Source organism: Heterodontus francisci, chromosome 6 (genome assembly GCF_036365525.1).
Source record: "Heterodontus francisci isolate sHetFra1 chromosome 6, sHetFra1.hap1, whole genome shotgun sequence".
NCBI classification, from domain to species: Eukaryota; Metazoa; Chordata; class Chondrichthyes; order Heterodontiformes; family Heterodontidae; genus Heterodontus; species Heterodontus francisci.
This window is the reverse complement of record NC_090376.1, coordinates 62,430,630-62,452,623: the sequence shown is the minus strand read 5'-3', so window position 1 is coordinate 62,452,623 and position 21,994 is coordinate 62,430,630. Positions and strand designations below refer to the sequence as shown.

At 44.2% G+C, this 21,994-nt stretch overlaps 1 protein-coding gene across 2 annotated transcripts in view; it reads right to left on the bottom strand.

Annotated features, from left to right (window-relative positions):
* Window positions 1–2,471: 2,471 nt before the first annotated feature.
* The window catches only part of edar (ectodysplasin A receptor), a 135,199-nt gene continuing 115,676 nt past the window's right edge, over window positions 2,472–21,994 (bottom strand). For both annotated transcript variants that reach the window (XM_068032866.1, XM_068032868.1), the window contains exons 11-12: window positions 5,372–5,432; window positions 2,472–4,555 (exon numbers count right to left, since the gene is read on the bottom strand). In XM_068032866.1, coding sequence (XP_067888967.1) covers window positions 4,221–4,555; window positions 5,372–5,432 — 396 coding nt within the window. In that variant the 3' untranslated portion in view covers window positions 2,472–4,220. The remainder of the gene's footprint in view (window positions 4,556–5,371; window positions 5,433–21,994) is intronic.

The window sequence follows — 21,994 nt, the reverse complement described above, 5'->3', positions numbered from 1 at the left end:
CCTCAAGAAATTCGTCTGTTCCTAGCCTTCCAGCGCACTTTTGGAAGCGCTCTTTCAGCATGCTGATCTCCTGCTCAATGGTGGCTCATGTAGCTCAGTGGCTGGCATTGTATCTCTCCTCTGCAGCAGTGATGGGGTCTCTCACTGGTGTTGGGAGCCATGTCTGCAAAGGATAGCCCTTATCTCCAAGAAACCACCCCTCCATCTGAGCCAGTTCAGTGAACAGCGCTGGCAGCCGGGACTGGTGCATGTGTCAGGTGTCACGGCAGCTGCCTGAGAAGCGGTCACAGAGTTGCATGAAGCATCTGTGGTGATCACATACAAGCTTCACCTAGATTGAGAGGATTCCTTTAATGGTGGTGTCTGCAGGTGGTAGCCTGGCGGGAGGCCTGATGTCCACGAGTGCAGTCTATGAATATTAAAACCTATGGTTCTCAGGCAATGGTGCCAAAACCAATGGCCCTCTGGGTCTGGCTGTGAGAGTCCGTCCTGAAGCGGACATGCTCTCTGGCCCTCTGGTGCAGGGCATTGGTGACCTCCCTTATGCAGCAGTGCACTGCTGAGTGTGTGACCCCACAAAGGTCTCTGGTGGGCCCCTGAAAAGCTGCATCGGTGTCAAGCTTAAGAACCGCTGCCACTATGAGGACCAAAGGCATAGGATGTCCACCGAAGTCTATGAGCTGCAGGTTATCTTTGAGCAGGGCACAGAGATGTGTCACCCCCCTTTCTACATGCGCAATCACCTCTGACACTGGTGCTCTGACATCTGATGGCATGTCATGTGGGGCCTGTAGTTGCACGGCAACCATAATGACGAGCTCCCCTTGGGGGCTGCTGCTCATGACAGGGGACCTCTACGTGGATCACACCTGCCTGTTGATTTTGCCTCTGGCACATCGGGATCCTCAGGAGCAGAGGATCACACAATGTAGGATAGGCCATACCCATTTCCATGTGATAAATAAAGTTGAACCCTTCATGTATTCGAAGGTTCCTAACAGGGCAGGGATTGTTGTTGACAGGTACATCAGGTGCTTTCCTGGGTCAACTATATGGCATGCCTTGGCATTGCCTATCTTGGCCAACACTCAGAGTGGCACAGCATGACCACATCAAGATCCTACCAGCTGAATCGATTGCCCCCACCATCCATATAACCTTCATGCTCCTACCCTTTCTGGCACCCTCCCCACACACAGAGTGACTAGAGTGCCATTGCTCCTTAACAAACACAAACACAGAGCGTACACTGTGTACAGAGGGAGGATACACAGTACCTCCCTTCATGCCTGCAGAGCTTTCCTTTCAGTAATCCCAGACCCCCTCCCTCCTCCCTTTCGGAATGCAGAGCTGCGACCCCTATAATCTCACCTTCCCTCCACCCATTAAGAATGCAGAGTGAGACCCCTGAAAACGGAACTTACCTTCTGTCATGAAACCTTCTGCCTCCAATCACTCGCTGGCTTTTCTAACCGTGAATGGGACGGCACGTGACGGCTGCCTGTTCAAAGTAAAATCAGGAAGTGTCCATGGAGAGGCGGCAGGCTGCATAACCTGCAGAGGTAAGTACCATTTAACATATTCTAATTGGGATGCTGCCGTTGTGTGGCGCGGGGCGCTGCATCGAGGTCCCCCCCGCCGCTGGTAATTTGCGGCAGGCCCTTCTTGACATCACAGATTGAGGCGGGCCTTTCCCCGCAAAATTTTACCGACCCCCCGTGCCGCGACCTGTGGTCTCGGGGGGCCAGTAAAATTCAGCCCTGAATGTTTAACTGGACAGTGTTTGGTACCTGTACAGCAGTATGTGATTCGTGTCACTCAGAATTTCTTGACCAGCTAATCTCAGTTCCATAAGTCTTTCCTCATAAACTAATGTTCTTTGTTTCAGAATCATCTTTGTCACTCATCTGTGAGTTCTGTCTGAATTGCTAATGTCTTTTTGAAGATATATATTATCTGGAATTTAACACATTATAAATGTGGAGTTCTAATTGGATATATGGATTTAAAATAACTTGTTTTGACTGAAATGTACGCCTCAAGATTCTTTCCATTCTTTATAATACATATTGACTGGATACCTTAAATGAATAGAAGGCAAGAGTCCTAGGAGGGTCATCGCTGTGAAGGATGGTGTGCGGTCTGAAATGTTAATATTCTGTTTACCTTTTTGAACCTCTTATTTCCAGATCACTACATGATAGAATCTTTGACTAAAAACTTTGATGTTAAAATAAAGTAAAAAGTTTTTATTTTAAAAAAAATCCAATTTACTATTACCATTATAAGAATACATGATGGCACAAAGCAACAAACAGTTGCATTTTCATGTGTATTATCTCATTAGGGATACTGAGATTAATTTTATTGGTTGATAGTATAGTTTCTGTATTATACTGATAGTAAGTGGGCTTGGATCAAAGTCAATAAATTGAACATTTATTTGTAAGATTTTATTTATTGTTGTTTCATATTACAAATTATCTACATTTGAATAAATTATACATATAGTTTATTCCTTGAAAAATGTGTCATGTTAAGATAAGCATGAAACAAACTTGCAGAATGTATCCTGCTTACATGGCTTACAGGCGACCAGCTCAGTAGATTTTGAAAGTTCATCTCCATGATTTTCTATGTGCTCTACTTACAAAAAGGACTGGTGATAAGTAAGGAAAATTGAATGTGTAATACTGATAGGTCCCTTTGCGACGGAAGGGGAAAAAACCAATAGAAATTACAACTGTGTTTTCAAATATACAGCTCTCAAAACTAACAGCAGATATGCCCAGTCTGTCAGTTTCATTTAAAAATGGATACTATTTTAATGTATTTTATTTTAAAAATGAACCAAGCTCTATGGATTTGTCACTTGTCTGTTTGATTCTAATTTTCTCTCCTACTATTTCCTTGCATTGGAAGTTCTGCTAGCAGGTATGTTGACTGTCAGAATATTGAGATTCTTTATGCTACTAAAACATTAATGAATTTTCCAACATTTTACATTTTAAGTGCCTAAAATATAATGTATAGGTGAAAAGACAAACACTAATGATCAGCTTTACACTGTAGCTATACTGTTACTGTATAGTAACAGTAGAGCAGGATCTATAGATTTTAAAATCTATCACTGATTCTTTTCTTTGTATCCTATTAAGAAGACTTCAGCATTATTAAATGTTTACCATAAAGTAGCACTATAGATTTATGCTTTCACAAACCACCCGATGTCAGGTTTTTATCAGGTTTGTCAACACTTCCCTGAATATAATTTTTGCTGCTGTTATTTGAAATATGATGTAATTATTCATTTAAAATATTATATTCATCAGGCAAAACACAGTTACAGTTAACACCTAGCATATTCCTATGGGGCTTCTGTTACATTGATTTAAGGGTGACAATTTACTTAGATGCAGCAGGCCAATAATGTGAAAGTATAATCCCTGTATCACATTTAGCAAATCTCACATCAGAAATAAAATTCATGCATTTTATGTCCACATTGCACTTTAAAATAACTTGCTTCAGCATGAGATTTACAAAGTAATAAATTTTGTGCAATCATTTATGAATACAAAAGAATCTTAAAAAATGTAAATCAAAAATTAGCTGTTTTGATTGCTGTTTAAAATATGTTTAGAAACTTTCAACAGGATAGATGTAAGTAAATGACAGGTATGCTGCCTCTTAAGCTTCCTCTTGCTGCACAAATTAATTGATCATTCTCTAATAATAAGCAAACTCACTAGTAGGTCCCAGATCTAACCCTATTTAGGCCCCTACATTGACTCAGGCTCAGGTATGCCTTGGGAAATACCATCAGAAAGCAAGTCATTATTCTTAGATCATTTAGGGAGATGTGTAGGAGCAGGTCAGGATGTTTGGCATGTCAGCATGTTTTGCTTAATTTTCTTGTGTTTATTGCACTACATATTGAATAGGCTTGAGTCTGTATTCTGGTACTCTAAAACTAACTTGGTCAAATTGCTCCTGATCTTTTAAAATTGTCCCTTAATAAGATGCCTTTCATGAAAAGAATAACACAAAGCATAACTATCAGGATCCTGAATAAGAATTAAGAAGCTTGAATACAGAACCTCTCTCCAGAATTTCACTATTGTCTTTTGCTTCATTGGTCCTAGGACTCTTAGATAAACAAAAGTCATATTCAGTACTCTCAAACAATACTTCACATGGTATTTATGGCTAGGCACTGACTACAAATTTGGACATTTGGGTAAGATAGCAGGATTGGCTATCGGTGTACCTTGTGTGCATTCTAGAACATCCATGCACAAAGCTTCTACAGCATCCATCCTTTCAATATGCACAAGTCTGGTCAACAGATCAGGGATGCTGTAACCTGCTGTGCTTATACGGTCAAAGAGTTGCATTCCATCTGTCATTCCACCTATTTCATCCCTCTTCAGCCCAAAACTCTCTGCCAGATGACGCCATGTTTTTACAATAGCTTTATCCGTGCTGTAGGTTGAGCTCAACATTCTGCTGGTTTTCTCAAGACAGTCGAAAGGCAGTTCTGTAGGGCTGAGCCCTGAAAGTATGAATTACAGTAATTATTAAAAATAAAATATATCACTTGTACAATAAAAGCTTCAGAATAGCTAGGAGACTTTCAGGAATAAGGTAGTGTTCTGCCACCTCCTCCTGCATCTAGAACTACAGTTTCTCAGTATTTTAAGATTTGCAAAAATAGTCTGGGATCACCTAAAATTATTAAAAGAGATCCATGGAATTAAATAAAATAACCCAGTAGCTTTATTCTGATGTATTTATACAGTATATGTGAGATTTTCAGTAATCAAAGCTCTCCATCCCTATGTAACGCATCAAATGAATGTTCTGAATTGTACTGAGGACCAACAGGTTTGGATTTCTCAGCAGTAAACTATATTTGCACAGGATGAGCAATATGGCATCTACCATTTTGACCATATGAATTTATCCAGATATGAATTGACACAAATTTTGAGGAAAAATTAAATTCCATTTTTCTTGAATCATAAATCCCAAAATATAGAAGAGGATAAAAGACTAATGAAAATTTCTGATAGAAATTTGGCAACATAATGAACCATTTAAAATAAATTACAGTGCATTTCATACATCCAACTATATTAGAACTAGCTATTTCTCTCAATAACCATGTTAACATACAAAGCTCAATTCAGTTGCACTTCCAAGTAGATTTTATTAGTTAGAAAATTAAGTGATTTCAAAAGTAAGTTTATTTTATAATTTTTTAATATTTTTCTCAACCTGTAGTACTTTGGGTTAGGGAAAATTCACAAAGTTGAAAATAATTTATGACTTGCAAAATTTTGCAAACAATACATTCCTGTTGCATTACCTTCTGTGAAACTGCACACTTTCTTGCACAATTCAAGTATCCTTTCCCTTCGTGTCTGTATCTGGAAAATTAATAAAACCCATTTTCAGTTTAAAGAAATAAGCATTTAGGTTGTGAACCAAATACTGGTCGAGTGTGCCTCTATATAAATGTACTATTAATCTTTGGTAGGTGTAAAAAAAGCACATTAGTGTGAAGGTTGTACCGCATAGGTTTTTATGCGCTGGTAATCACACATGTAGTCCTTTGTACAATCTTGGTTGCTGTAAAAATGTCTAGGTATTACAGGCAGTGCAGAAAAGTCAACCAAACATATTTACAATGAAGAGTACATTGAACAATGTAGAGTATACGATTTTGTACTCTGAAAAAAGAGGCTCAGCAAAAATACCTGAGATCCTTAAAGGAATACATTAATTGAGTCTCAGTAATATGTTTGAAGCTGTCCCAAACTCTTGAACCAAGGGACATTCGCTCAAGCTTTGAAGAGGAAATATGAGCAAGCAATTTAGATTTAACTACTTTATGCAGAGGGTGGTGAGCATGTGGTCCTGAAGTCATGAAAGGTACTATATAAATGCAAGTTGTTTTCTTTTTAGCTGATGAGTGAATTTCTGTATTACAGGGCTGGTGTTGCGCTATGTTATGCCACTGCCCTATTTCATACACCTAAATCTTTAGTAAATGTTGTCATGGAACTGTTTTTTTCCCCCTCCTCTGTTTAAAAACAGTGTGCCTTTAAGACTCTGTTTAAAAACAGTGTGCCTTTAAAAACTAAGGGGCACAATGTGCCAGCCGCTGCACCCATTTCCTAGGCAACAGCAGAGCGAGAGAAGGTCACATGGTGTATTGTAACTTTTGACTGTGTGTAGAAGACTGGCTTAAACCAGTTTGATCCAGAAATCAGCGAAGCTTGTTCTGAAGGAAGAAGTGGTCTATATCTCAGCAGAAACATCTACATGAGCTATAGGCTATGTTATTGCCTAAACAGGAAAAACCTCGGGGAAAAGAGCATTTGTATTGTTGGATGTAGCAAATTCCTTTTTTTTTTACTTCCAAACTCTAAGAGGTCTCTGCCTCAGTAAATTCTCAGTAAAGTTTCTACTGAAAAACTACCAATTTTAAAATCCAAATAGACTTGTTGCTATACTCCTCATTGAAAGAACTGTGTAAAGCCTGCTGCAACCAAAGTGCTTTGAACGCCTATCCCTTTAGGTCTGTTTGTCGAATTCGCTTGGAGACTTTGAGAGGCATCTGACTGTTCTACTCTAGAACACCTCACCAACCAGGAATGTAACTCACAAAGACTTACAATCCAGCTACTTATTTATTCCTGAAACATTATTTTTAAACTGGTTAACTGTTGGTTTTTGAATGTATATGTGTGTGCATTAGGGCTAGGATAAATAAGAAGTTATAAAGTCTTTTAGACATAGGCTAATCTCAATAGCGTTTAAGATTAGTTTATTAATAAATAGTTAATTTGGTTTTGTTTATAGATACCTGGTTTGGTCTGTTTTATTCTGGGGCGGGGGGTTAATAAAGTGTTTAATTTGGCTAATTTCCAGTAGGTGGGAAAACTTTAATAATAAGCCATGACCTGTGGAGTAGTGGGACTGAATTGACAATGCATTATGCCCGCCTCAGTCGTGACAACGTTTCTAGCACGTGTTTATAAATAGCCTAAAAAAAAATCAGGCTATGTCCTACCTTGTGTTTATATAATGTCTTATCATACTGTCAAAGCATCTCAAAATCACTTCACAAATAAATTGCTTTTGTAGTGCAACAACTGTGATTAATTAGGCAAATGTATGAGCCATTCTGTGCCAGCAATGTCCTACAAATTAAAATGAGATGACTAACTGGTTAATTGTTTTTTTGATGACACTAGTTGATTTATGTTACCCAGGAATACCAGGGGAACATTCATCAGAAGAACTGCAACAGATCAAGAAGGGCTATCAATATTTTCTAAGGCAACTAGGTATGGGTGATAAAAATCCAGCTTTACCATGTTGCCCATATCCCAAGATCAAATATATGTGAAAAAAAGTTGAATTCCCAGCCCTTCTTCAAATAATGGCATAGGATCCTTAGAGTCCACTGAATAGACAGAAAGGACCTTGGTTTTAACTTGTCATCTAAAGTACAAAACTTCTGATCATATCATTACTGTGGTGGACTCAAGTGGGACTGATAAGGAACCTATAACTGACCCCAACCATTCTACCAATGGAACCAAACAGACAATAAGGGCAGAATTTTTGGGTCCCCATGGGGGCAGAAACAAAGGTGGGCGGGTTTTAAAAGTGGTACCATTGACCCTCATGCTGGCTCCACGTTGCTATGCCTGCTGCTGGTGATTTACTCCAGGGTGGGGGAAGGGCCCTGGAAACTGACCCAATTTGGGAATCAGGCCAATTAATACAGTTAACGAGCTCATTGTCAGCTCATTAAGGGCCAGCTTGGGACTTTGGTGGGGGCACACGGGTTGCACACTAGATAGGAACATAGGGGCAGCCCGTTGAGCCTGCTTCACAATTCAGTCAGATCATGGCTGTTTATCTACCTCAGTACCACCTTCTCGCGCTATCCCCATATCCCTTGATGTCATTAGTATCCAGTAATCTATCGATTTCTGTCTTGAACATGCTCAATGATTGAGCTTCCACAGCCCTGAGGGATAGAGAATTCCAAAGATTCACCAGCCTCTAAATGAAGAAATTCCTCATCTCAGTCTTAAATGGTCTACCCCTTATTCTGAGACTATGTCCCCTAGTTCTAGACCTACCAACCAAGGGAAACATCCTATCTATAGCCACTTTGTCATACCCTGTAAGAATTTTGTAGGTTTCAATGAAATCACCTCTCATTCTTTGAAATTCTAGAAAATACAGGCCCAGTTTCCTCAATCGCTCCTCATAAGACAATCAGGGACAGACAAGGTGTATAAAGGTGACATCACAGCAGGGAGCCAGTCATGGCCACACCATCCACTTAGGTGGGTCCATAAGAGGGGGGTTTGGCTGAGAGGAACACTGAGCCCTTAGCACATTGTGCACAGGTTGGAGGAAGAGTAGTTTGTACACACTGGGGCAGTGCAGGGGGTTGTGATCCTCCTGGCGTTGTGGGGGCATAAGAGGAGGGGGCTTGGCTTCCAGACATTAAATGGGAGTCCAGCTGAGTACAAGGAAAGCAGCAGATGATATTGGGAGCATGATTCTCAAATATTGCGTCTACTGCTGATGAGGATCAACTTCCTCAGCAGCAGAGGCAGAGTCCCAGGCATGAGGAGGGCAGAGGAGAGGGATGAGAGGCAAGAAGGCAATGGAGGCCATACCCTCAGCATAGAATCTACTGCTGAAGATGGAGCTCCTTGGACATGTCATAGAACCAGTGCCGCAGGAGACTGCATCCATCCAGGCAGATGGTCAAAGAGATTTGTGCCCTCATTGTGGAAGACCTCACACCTTGCAGCACTGCTCGCCATGCCCTGCCAATAGCTGTCAAAGTTACTGTGGCCTTGAACTCTTTCACTTCTGGATCCTTCCAAGGATTAGCAGCAGACCTTGGTGACTTCTCAAGAGCTAGCGTGGACTTGATGGGCTGAATGGCCTCACTCTGTGCCATAAATGGCTGTACACCACTGCAACTCACAGGTCATTGATGCACTATTTGCGAAAGCTGGACATTAATCCAATTTCAGACAGAAGGGCCTTGCAGGCACAGAGAGCGAGTGAGATTCATCAACAGGAAGGAATTCCACTCCCTAAATGTTCAGTTGGTATGTAATTACAACACGAGCTTCTGGCATGTGTGCGCTCACTTTCCTGGAAGTTGCCATGACTCCTTCATCTTCCAGCAATCCAGGCTGCCACAGCTCATCACTCCAGCTCCCCAAACTACATAGATGGATTCTAGGGGACAGGGTTATCCCTTGAAGAGATGGCTACTCACCTCTTTACATGACCCCAAGGTGGAGCCATAGAGGTGCTACAACCAAAGCCATCTGCTCACAAGAACCACCATCGAGTAGGCCATTGGATTTCTGAACATGTGTTTCTGGTGCCCGGACCAGTACACTACTGCAAGGGTCTTGCGCATTGTGCTGGTCGGTTGTGCTCTCCATAACATGGCCCTCCAGAGAGGGGTGGACCTTGAAGAGGAGCAGGCCCTGGAATGACACAGCTCATTAGAGGAAGAGGAAGAGGAGGAAGATGCAGAACAGAGAGATGCTCTGGCTCTACAGGAGTGGCTGGGCACTGCGCAGGACTTGAGGGTCTTGTCAGGATGTCGTCAACGTCAGGGAACATCTGATCCAGGCATCTTTCAGCTGAGTCCTTCTAACCCAGGAGGACTGCATGGTCTGGAACTCATTGTGAGAGCACTTCCATTGAAGACACAGCCTTGAAAAGATCCACTCTTACTCCAAATGAATGATGCGCATCTGTCCAGATGTCTCACTGTCCCCATTTAAAGACCTTTGCTTCTCTTCACCACCTCTTCCCTCTTTTCCAGTCTTGCCTTTAAGGAATTGAATTTCACACATCTGGCGTCATGTTTCAATATTTACAGTGTGTTCAAAGAGTAAAAAAGTGCACATTTACCAAGTGAAACAAACCCCATTGAACCACTCAGTGCTCTGCCCAACGTGGTGTCCTCCACTCTCGGCCATTTCTATGCGGTGCTCCATTTGTGGCCTCGGATGAAGTGGAGGCAGCCTGCTCACTTGTCTCTGCTTGTGGCTGAGTTGCACATCTCTGCTTTAAACATACTCAATGACTGAGCTTCCACAGCCCTCTGGGGTAGAGAATTCCAAAGATTCACAACCCTCTGAGTAAAGAAATTTCTCCTCATCTCTGTCCCAAGTGGCTTCCCCCTTATTTTGAAATTGTGTCCCTTGTTTCTAGACTCCCCAACCAGGGAAAACATCTTACCTGCATCTACCCGTCTTTCTATAACGTCACCCCAGGGTCTCCACACAGCCTGTCTCCCCGTCCCCCTGCTTCTGAATGTCTCAGGGTATCCTGGCACTTTCTATCTCTCTGCTTCTGTCTCTATCCCTCACTATCTCTCTGTTCGCTCTCCGTTTCTATCTCTCCCTATCTCTCTGTTACTCCACCTCTGTCCCTTTCTGTCTATCACTCTCTCCCACCATGTTGGTTATCATTCGGGGTCGAGTTAAATCACAAACAAAATAAACACTTCACCTGTCTGCCACTGCATAAATCGTAAAATTTGTGGCTATTTTATGTCTGTATTCAGACAATATAGACAGCAAAGTATATTATATGATGGGATGCTGCAAATCGATTTACACTAGTACGGTAGGAAAAACAACTTAAAAACAATTATTCACAAGTCTAGTCCAACTTAACTACAGATTTGACCCGATAAGGTAATAAATGCCAACACTCTTGAGTTTGTTGGAGTACCTTAAGCTTTACTCTATATGGTTTTCAGAAATTAAACATTACACATACACTACAAGATTCAAGATTACACGTAGGTTAGGTTACATAGAATTCCAGTAAAATAGCACTAAAATCCCAGTGAATATTATTGGAAAAACCAATGCCTCAAATGAATTGACTATTTAATACTTTTAACTTAATTAACCCTTGAGTTCCTACTAAGATCAAGCTAGCAAATTCAACAGTCTCCACTTTGACTTCATCCCATCATGTCTTATGTACATTCTCACAGGATAGCAGGTATAACTGACCAGTGGTGTACCACAGTGATCTGTGCTAGGACCCTTGCTGTTTGTAGTGAACATTAATGATTTAGACGTGAATATAGGAGGTATGATAAGCAACTTCGTAAATGACACAAAAATTGATGGTTTCGTAAATAGTGAGGAGGAAAGCCTTAGATTGCAGGTCAATATAGATGGGCTGGTAAGATGGGCAGAGCAGTGGCAAATGGAATTTAATCCTGAGAAGTGTGAGGTGATGCATTTTTGGAGGACAAACAAGGCAAGGGAATATACAATGGATGGTAGGACCCTAGGAAGTACAGAGGGTCAGAGGGATCTTGGTGTACTTGTCCATAGAACACTGAAGGCAGCAGCACAGGTAGATAAGGTGGTTAGGAAGGCATATGGGATACTTGCCTTTATCAGGCGAGGCATAGAATATAAGAGCAGGGAGGTTATGATGGAACTGTATAAAATGCTAGTTAGGCCACAGCTGGAGTACTGTGTACAGTTCTGGGCACCACACGATAGGAAGGATGTGATTGCATTGGAGAGGGTACAGAGGAGATTCACCAATTCAGCTATGAAGAGACTAAAAAGGCTAGGGTTGTTTTCTTTAGAGCAGATAAGGATGAGGGGGGACCTGATTGAGGTATACAAAATTATGAGGGGCATTTATAGGTTAGATAGGAAGAAACTTTTTCCCTTAGCGGAGGTGTCAATAACTAGGGGGCATAGATTTAAGGTAAGGGGCAGGAGGTTTAGAGGGGATTTGAGGACAATTTATTTCACCCTGAGGGTGGTTGGAGTCTGGAACACACTGCCTGAAGAGGTGGTGGAGGCCGGAACCCTCACAACATTTAAGAAGTATTTAGATGAGCACTTGAAACGCCATAGCATACAAGACTACGGGGCAAGTGCTGGAAAATGGGATTAGAATAGTTAGCTGCTTGATGGTCGGCACAGACACGATGGGCCGAAGGGCCTATTTCTGTGCTGTATCACCCTATGACTATCACTCTATGACATGTTTGTTGTTCTCGTCATGGTGGTGCCAATGGAACACCTCCAGAAGCTGCTGCAGTGCGTTGCTTCAATGCAGGAGCAGTCTCAGTCACCGGGCCCTGCTACATAGATGCTGCCTCCGTCAGAGGGGCCAAGGAGGCCAATGATGATGATGGTGCCCTGTCAGAGGCAGCACCCTCACTTTCCTCAGTGACTGCCTCAGCCCTTGGCTGGCAGTCCTGATGGCTGGAGGGGAGCAGCAGTTAGGGCTCTAAACATCTCTGCGCTACTAGTGCTACTGACTGGTCCATGCTGCAGAGCGTTGCAAGGATTCTGTGCATGTCAGTGCACGTTTCCTGCATACATTCAGAGTGCTGCTACATATGGCTATCCAGGAAGTTGGCCAGTCTCTCACTGGAGGAGCACAAGCATTCAAAGCCCTGACCTATGGTGGCACAAATGAGCTAAATGGACTCCTCCATTCTCAGCCCATGACCCCATACTGCCTCTGGGAACTCTGGCATGTGGGAACACATCTGTTGCTGCTGGTCTAAGTAGAGCCTTCTTTCCTGTGGCTCCCAAGGCCCTGCATCTGCAGTGACGATGTGTAGATGGAGCACTCCTCCTCCTGCCAAAGCCCTCTCTCTGGCATTGTGTGCCCTTTTCTCCTACAAGGACAAAAGAGAGAGAGATTGGACTCTCTAATCAATGCCAGTGGCTCATATAATAAGAAGTTGCATGTATCAATGCCGGCAGGTCCACAACAGCACGAGGACACTGAGCCTTGCTGAAGAGGTCAGCAAGCATCCTGGGAAAACATTCCTCCCAGGCTTCTCAGCTGGAGTGTATGCTGGAGATTGAATACCCAGATCCTGTCATCAGGATCTGGCATTGCACTCACCTTGCCAGAGTGAAAAAAGTCATTGAACCTCTTAAGGCACTGGATCCAGTTCTTCCTGACCACACTTCAGCTGTTGACAGTCTCAGCCACCTCCAGCCATGCCAGCTTTTTTTTGTAGCTGGTAGGCCTACGTCTTCCACCCTCTGGAAAGAGGACTGCCCTCCTTTCCCGCACAGCCTCCAGGAGGACCTCTAGGCCAGCATCAGATAATTGAGGGGCAGCCCTGCCCCGGGTGCCAGGCCTCTGCCTCATTTCCTGAATCCTTGGTGCAACCATTCTTTCAGTCAAATGGCAGCCACAGTAATGGCTTCCTTGATGTCTTTAAATGGGTCTCGCACTTGCAGAGTCCTGCCTCCATCTTGCACCCATGGCTATTAATTGGCTGCCCTCCAACCAATTAGCAGCCTGTCTCCACGAAAATTGCTTGCCGTGATCACCTCCCTCCAGGGAAGGGCCCGTAGCCAGTTTCCCGACCCTGGAGGGAAGATCCTGCCCCAAATTCCTGTTCGTATGTATCCTGGAACCAACAGTGTGACAGGAAATATCCTCTCTTAAACTATCAAATATGAACAAAAGAACAAAGAAAATTACAGCACAGGAACAGGCCCTTCGGCCCTCCAAGCCTGTGCCGATCCAGATCCTCTATCTAAACCTGTCGCCTATTTTCTAAGGGTCTGTATCTCTTTGCTTCCTGCCCATTCATGTATCTGTCTAGATACATCTTAAAAGACGCCATCGTGCCCGCGTCTACCACCTCCGCTGGCAACGCGTTCCAGGCACCCACCACCCTCTGCGTAAAGAACTTTCCACGCATATCCCCCCTAAACCTTTCCCCTCTCACTTTGAACTCATGACCCCTAGTAATTGAATCCCCAACTCTGGGAAAAAGCTTCTTGCTATCCACCCTGTCTATACCTCTCATGATTTTGTACACCTCAATCAGGTCCCCCCTCAACCTCCGTCTTTCTAATGAAAATAATCCTAATCTACTCAACCTCTCTTCATAGCTAGCGCCCTCCATACCAGGCAACATCCTGGTGAACCTCCTCTGCACCCTCTCCAAAGTATCCACATCCTTTTGGTAATGTGGCGACCAGAACTGCACGCAGTATTCCAAATGTGGCCGAACCAAAGTCCTATACAACTGTAACATGACCTGCCAACCCTTGTACTCAATACCCCGTCCGATGAAGGAAAGCATGCCGTATGCCTTCTTGACCACTCTATTGACCTGCGTTGCCACCTTCATGGAACAATGGACCTGAACACCCAAATCTCTCTGTACATCAATTTTCCCCAGGACTTTTCCATTTACTGTATAGTTCACTCTTGAATTGGATCTTCCAAAATGCATCACCTCGCATTTGCCCTGATTGAACTCCATCTGCCATTTCTCTGCCCAACTCTGCAATCTATCTATATTCTGCTGTATTCTCTGACAGTCCCCTTCACTATCTGCTACTCCACCAATCTTAGTGTCATCTGCAAACTTGCTAATCAGACCACCTATACTTTCCTCCAAATCATTTATGTATATCACAAACAACAGTGGTCCCAGCACGGATCCCTGTGGAACACCACTGGTCACACGTCTCCATTTATGGAATCATAGAATTAGAATGGAAGGAGGCCAAGTAGCTCTCCAGCCTAATCCCACTTTCCAGCTCTTGGTTTGTAGCCTTAGCATTACCTCCCAGCTCTTATATTCTATGGCTCGACTAATAAAGGCAAGTATCTGTATTCCTTCTTAACCACCTTAACTACCTTCAGGGATCTGTGGACATGCACTCCAAGGTCCCTCTGTTCTTCTGTATTTCTGAGTATTCTACCATTTATTGTCCATTCCCTTACCTTGTTCCCCAATGAATTACCTCACAATTCTCTGGATTGCACTCCATTTGCCACTGTTTTGCCCAGCTGACCAGTCTGTTAATATCTTCCTGCAATCGAGAGCTTTCTTCTTCATTATCAACCACACAGCCAATTTTTGTATCGTCTGTAAACTTCTTAATCATACTCCTTTCATTCAAGTTCAAATCATTGATTATATACCACACAAGCCTGCTATACTCTCAGCACTACATAAACTGCTATGCCTGTGCTGGGACGAGGGAGCAGTACCCCAGGACATGTGCGATGCCAATATCATCACCCTCTATAAAAACAAAGGTGACCGCGGTGACTGCAACAACTACCGTGGAATCTCCCTGCTCAGCATAGTGGGGAAAGTCTTTGCTCGAGTCGCTCTGAACAGGCTCCAGAAGCTGGCCGAGCGCGTCTACCCTGAGGCACAGTGTGGCCTTCGTGCAGAGAGATCGACCATTGACATGCTGTTCTCCCTTCGTCAGAAACAGGAGAAATGCCGTGAACAACAGATGCCCCTCTACATTGCTTTCATTGATCTCACCAAAGCCTTTGACCTCGTCAGCAGGCGTGGTCTCTTCAGACTACTAGAAAAGATCGGATGTCCACCAAAGCTACTAAGTATCATCACCTCATTCCATGACAATATGAAAGGCACAATTCAACATGGTGGCTCCTCATCAGAGTCCCTTCCTATCCTGAGTGGTGTGAAACAGGGCTGTGTTCTCGCACCCACACTTTTTGGGATTTTCTTCTCCCTGCTGCTTTCACATGCGTTCAAATCCTCTGAAGAAGGAATTTTCCTCCACACAAGATCAGGGGGCAGGTTGTTCAACCTTGCCCGTCTAAGAGCGAAGTCCAAAGTACAGAAAGTCCTCATCAGAGAACTCTTCTTTGCTGACGATGCTGCTTTAACATCTCACACTGAAGAGTGCCTGCAGAGTCTCATCGACAGGTTTGCGGCTGCCTGCAATGAATTTGGCCTAACCATCAGCCTCAAGAAAACGAACATCATGGGGCAGGACGTCAGAAATGCTCCATCCATCAATATTGGCGACCACGCTCTGGAAGTGGTTCAAGAGTTCACCTACCTAGGCTCAACTATCACCAGTAACCTGTCTCTAGATGCAGAAATCAACAAGCGCATGGGTAAGGCTTCCACTGCTATGTCCAGACTGGCCAAGAGAGTGTGGGAAAATGGCGCACTGACACGGAACACAAAAGTCCGAGTGTATCAGGCCTGTGTCCTCAGTACCTTGCTCTATGGCAGCGAGGCCTGGACAACGTATGCCAGCCAAGAGCGACGTCTCAATTCATTCCATCTTGGCTGCCTTCGGAGAATATTTGGCATCAGGTGGCAGGACTATATCTCCAACACAGAAGTCCTTGAAGCGGCCAACACCCCCAGCTTTTCCACACTACTGAGTCAGCGGCGCTTGAGATGGCTTGGCCATGTGAGCCGCATGGAAGATGGCAGGATCCCCAAAGACACATTGTACAGCGAGCTCGCCACTGATATCAGACCCACCGGCCGTCCATGTCTCCGCTATAAAGACGTCTGCAAACGCGACATGAAATCGTGTGACATTGATCACAAGTCGTGGGAGTCAGTTGCCAGCATTCGCCAGAGCTGGCGGGCAGCCATAAAGACAGGGCTAAATTGTGGCGAGTTGAAGAGACTTAGTAGTTGGCAGGAAAAAAGACAGAGGCGCAAGGGGAGAGCCAACTGTGCAACAGCCCTGACAAACAAATTTCTCTGCAGCACCTGTGGAAGAGCCTGTCACTCCAGAATTGGCCTTTATAGCCACTCCAGGCGCTGCTTCACAAACCACTGACCACCTCCAGGCGCGTATCCATTGTCTCTCGAGATAAGGAGGCCCAAAAGAAAGAAAGAAAGAAAAAAAAAAGAAAAGAATACCACACAAAATAAGGGACCTAGTACTGAGCCCTGTGGAACCCCCTGGAAACAGCCTTCCAGTCACAAAAACTCCCATCAACCATTACCTTTTGCTTCCTGCCTCTGAGCCAATTTTGGATCCACTTGTCACTTTGCATTGGGTCCCATGGGCTTTTATTTTTCTGACCATTCTGCCATGTGGGACTTTTTCAAAAGTCTTGCTAAAATCCATATAGATGACATCAAATGCACTACCCTCATCGACCCTCCTTATTACCTCCTCAAAAAATTCAGTCATGTTAGTCAGACACGATGTTACCTTAACAAATCCATGCTGACTGTCTTTGATTAATCCATGTCTTTCTAAATGAAGATTTATCCTGAACCTCAGAAATTTTTCCAATAATTTTCTCACCACCGAGGTTAGGCTGACTGGCCTGTAATCTATCCCTTTCTTTTTAAACAATATTACAATGTTAGCTGTTCTCCAGTCCTCTGGCACCTGTCATGCAGGCCCCCACCTGCCAAGAATGAGGCACATTAAATTCGCCACATGGACATTAAATTTCAAATTGTTGCTGGGAAGAAGAGAAGGCCTGTAACAAGGGGCTGCCAGGCCCCTGGCTGGAAAGACACATTTATATATTGACAGGCAGCACTTGTAGACAAAGGAACTATTTCCTACTCCAACTCAATCCAAAAACAGATGTGATCAGACCAGTTAGTCACATGAATAGTCACTGGGCCCCAACGAAAAGCAAGAATTACCTACAATCACGGACTCTACAGTGAGCTCGAAGCACAGTAACAAAAAACCCTCTTCAGATTTGCCTCAAACTTTTCCACTTTATTTTTCATCTGCTCTTTCTGTCCCTATCTGCATGTGTGTATCCCATATGCAGGCTAGCTTGGGCGCGTCGTGTATCTGTAAGTGTTAACCGAATTAGAGTTTAAGTTTAATAAATTTCAATCTTTCTTCTTTAAACCGCAGAAGACCTGTTTGTGCTGGTTTCTTTGCCTTATAATTGGAAAATGGTGAACAAGGATTCACCAAGGGGGAGCTAAAAACATGGTGTGTTTAAAATTAAACCCTGTTAAAGTTAGACCAGGTGAAGATTGAAAGGGACCCTTAGACCTCTTTCTCACCTGGTCGCAACACACCACACTTGCAGCCAGAGGGGATTGGAAAATGATGGTCAGAGCCTCCAATAATTTTCTGTTGTTTCCCTTAACAGCCGAGGATACATTTCATTCGGGCCTGGGGATTTATCCACTTTCAAAGATGTTAAACGCCTTAATATTTCCTCTCTTAATATGTTAATTTCATCTAATCTTTCACCCTCCTCCTCCCTGATTGCAATGTCTGCATCGTCCCTCTCTTTTTGTGAAAACAGACACACCGTATTCATTAAGAACCAGACCAACGTCCTCAGCCTTCAGACACAAGTTTCGCTTATGGTTCCTAATAGGCCCTATTCTTTCTTTACTTATCCTCTTGCTCTTTATGTAGTCATAAAAAATCTTTGGGTTTTCCTTGATTGTACTTGTCAATACATTTTCATTACCTCTCTTTGATTTCCTAATTTCCTTTTTAATTTCACGCCTACACTTCTATACTCCTCTAGGTTTTCTGTAGTATTGAGCCCTTTTTTCTTGATCCTTTCTTTAAGCCCCTTGACATCCAGAGGGCTCTGGATTTGTTAATCCTACCTTTTTTCTTTAAGGGAACATTCTTGCTCTGAACCCTCACTATCTCTTCCTTGAATGCCTCCCACATTTCAGGCACTGATTTACCTTCAATCAGCTGTTTCCAGTCCACTTTAGCTAAATCACATCTCAGTTTAGTAAAATTAGCTTTTCCCCAATTGGGAACTTTTATTCCTGATCTATCTTTGTCCTTTTCCATAACACCCTAAATCTGAATTGAATTATGATCACTTCCACCAAAGTGCACCCCAACTGATGCCCAGCTTCATTCCCTAAAACTAAGTCCAGAACCGTGCCCTGTCTTGTTGGGCTTGCTACGTACTGGCTAAAAAAGTTCTCCTGAATGCATTTTATGAATTTTGTTCCCTATGTGCCTTTCACATTAATTCTATCCCACTTAACATTAGGATAGTTGAAACCCCCCCAATACTGCCCTTTTTTTGCACTTCTCAGAGATTTGGCTACATATTTGCTGTTCTATCTCCCTCTGACTGCTTGGGGGTCTGTTGTACACTCTCAGTAATGTGATTGCCCATTTTGTGTTCTTCAGTTCAACCCATATGACCTTATTCGATGATTCTTCTACTAAATCATCCCTCCTATAATTGTTTCTTTAATCAATATTGCAAACTAACCCCCCTCCTTTTTCATCTCCCTCTCTATCTCGTCTGAAAACCCTGTAACCAGAAATGTTGAGCTGCCACTCCTGCCCTTCTTTCAGCCATGTCTCAGTAATAGCTGTAATATCATACCCCCACATGTCAATCTGTGCCATAAGCTCATCTGTTTTATTCCCCAGACTTCTTGCATGAAGTAAATATCATTTAGAACTGCCAAACGGCCTTGTTGTCTATTTTCTAGCTTTTGTTTCCTCTGCCTTCCAAACATCCTTACTAAGTTTCTGCTTTCCATTTCCAACTTTTCTTCACTCTCTTCTGAATCTGCCCTCAGGTTCCCATGCCCTTGCCGAGCAAATTTAAACCCTCCCCAAAAGCACTGGCAAAACCCCCTGCGAGGATATTGGTCCCGACCCTGTTGAGGTGCAATCTTTCGGGATTGTACAGGTCCCACCTCCCCCAGAAATAGTCCCAGGAATCTAAAGCACCTCCTGCACCATCTCTCCAGTCATGCATTCATCAGCTCTATCTTCCTATTTTAGCACGTGGCAGCAGAGATCCGGAGATTAATACCTTTGAGGTCCTGATTTTCAATCTCTCTCCTAGCTCTTTAACTCTGCCTGCAAAACCTCCTCCCTCTTTCTGCCTATGTCATTGTGCCAATATGGATCACGACTCTGACTGTTCACCCTCCCTCCTCAAAATATCCTGCAGCTTCTCAGTGACATCCTTGACCCTGGCACCAGGGAGGCAACATGCCATCTCGGAGTCACGTCTGTAGCCATAGAAGCGCTTGTCTGTTCCCCTCGCTATCGAATCCCCTTCCACTATTGCTGTTCCACTCTTCTTCCTCTCCCCTCCTGTACAACTGAGCCATGCATGGTGCTGTGGACTTGACTCTGCCTGCACTCCCCAGAGGAACCATCACTCCCACCAGTATTCAAAACTGAATACCTGTTGGCGAGCAAGGTGCACTCATAGGATCCCTGCCCTTTCTGCCTGGCCCTCCTTGTCCTTCTGGAGCTCATCCATTCTCTCTCTGCCTACAGATTTTTAAGCTGTGGGGTGACCAGCTCCAGAAACATGAGGCAGAATTTTACACTGTCCCAGTGGGTCGGATGGTGGCATGGGGGTGGCGTAAAATTGAGTGGCAGGCTCCGGGAGGCCTACCCGCCCTGATTCTGCCTCCGGACAAGTTTACGGCAGTCATGCAGGGAGTGGGGCGGGTGTTGGGAAACAGCCCGCCCGCCCGAGGCCAATCAAGACCCTTAAGTGGCCATTAGTGGCCCCTCGCCCGCCTCCACGGGTATTGTACGCGTGGCAAGTGGGTGTACTGTGGACGTGAAAGGCCGGCAGCGATAGTTTCAGGCCTTTCCGCGCCCCGGGGGGTGGGGGGGAGCATGGCAGTCGGGCACAGGGTGCCCGATTGAGGGCCGCCCTCGCCTCCCAACCCACCCCCGGGACCCAGGACACCCCCTCCCCCCAAAGGACCACTCCAGCCTCACCAGGGAAGGACCAATCCCCCTGGTAAGACATGCCCCTACCTACCTACTGGAGTCACATGTGGGCTAGACTGGGTAAGGACAGTAAGTTTCCTTCCAAGAACATTACTAAATCAGTTGATTTTTATGACAGTTTTAACTTTTACTGATACCAACAGGCTTTTTAATTCCCCGTCGGCTTGGATGCAGTCCCAGCAGTGGCCACTTCAAGTGGGTGGAAGTCCCACCTCGGGACAATTAAAGCCTGGGGATCCGTAAAATACGGGACGGATCCCCAGGCTAGGCGGAAGTGGGTTCGCCACCGACTTTCACGTTGGAGTCCGGCTCCCATCCATTCACCGTAAAATTCCAGCCATGCTATCCACGAAGCTCTCAAAGCCTCGTGGATGCCCCTTGGTGATTCCAGCTGCAACTCAAACTCCGAAACCCAGAGCTTGAGCTATTCTAGTTGGCAACACTTCCTGCACATGTGGTAGTCCAGGTCATGGGAAGCATCCAGAATTTCCTACATGGCAGATGATGTGTATTCCATGGGGCTGAGGTTCCCTGCCATGCCTTTACTTTCTAGACCATTAACTAGAAACACTTACCAGCTACTCACTAGTTGGCTCCTTCCCTGGTTGTGACATCACTATAGCTGTTTTGCGGACGTGATTTTGTTATTGGTGATTTCACTGGAGGCACTCTCCCCTGCTTTAGCTTCTCAGTCGCTGCACTCAGTCTCCACCCAGGTCCGCCACCACTTCTGCCGGTGAGTCTCTGGGCTGCATCTCTCTCCCCCACTTTAACTCCTCAGTCGTTACGCTCAGAATCCACCCAGGTCCACCACCACTTCTGTTGCCAGTGAGACTCAACACAATATAGGATAGGGCAGCATAGTGGTTATGTTGCTGAACTCATAAATCAGCGGCCTGGACTTAAAATCCAATAGAATGCGAGTTCAAATCTCACCATAGCAGTTGAATATTTCAATTCAGTTTTTAAAAACACTGGGAATAAAAAGCCTGTTGGTATCAGTAAAAGATAAAGCTGTCATAAAAATCAACTGATTTAGTAATGTTCTCTAGGGAAGGAAACCTACTGTCCTTACCCAGTCTAGCCCACATATGACTCCAGGCCCATATCAATGTGGTTGACTCTTAAGTGGCATAGCGAGCCATTTGTATCAAATCACCACCACAAGGAATGCAGCGGTTCAAGAAGAAAACCCACCATGACCTTCTCGGGGCCACTAGGGATAAGCAATAACTGCTGGTCTTGCCTGTGATCCCCACAGCCTGAGCATGAATGAGTAAAAACTTAATTTTCTAGTGCATTAATTGTAATGCTGGAAATGCAAACTTCTACATGTTAGTATTTTAATATGATCTGCTTACACCACAGATTCTATTCTATTCCACTGTACAGAAATATGAAATGAGAATATAAAA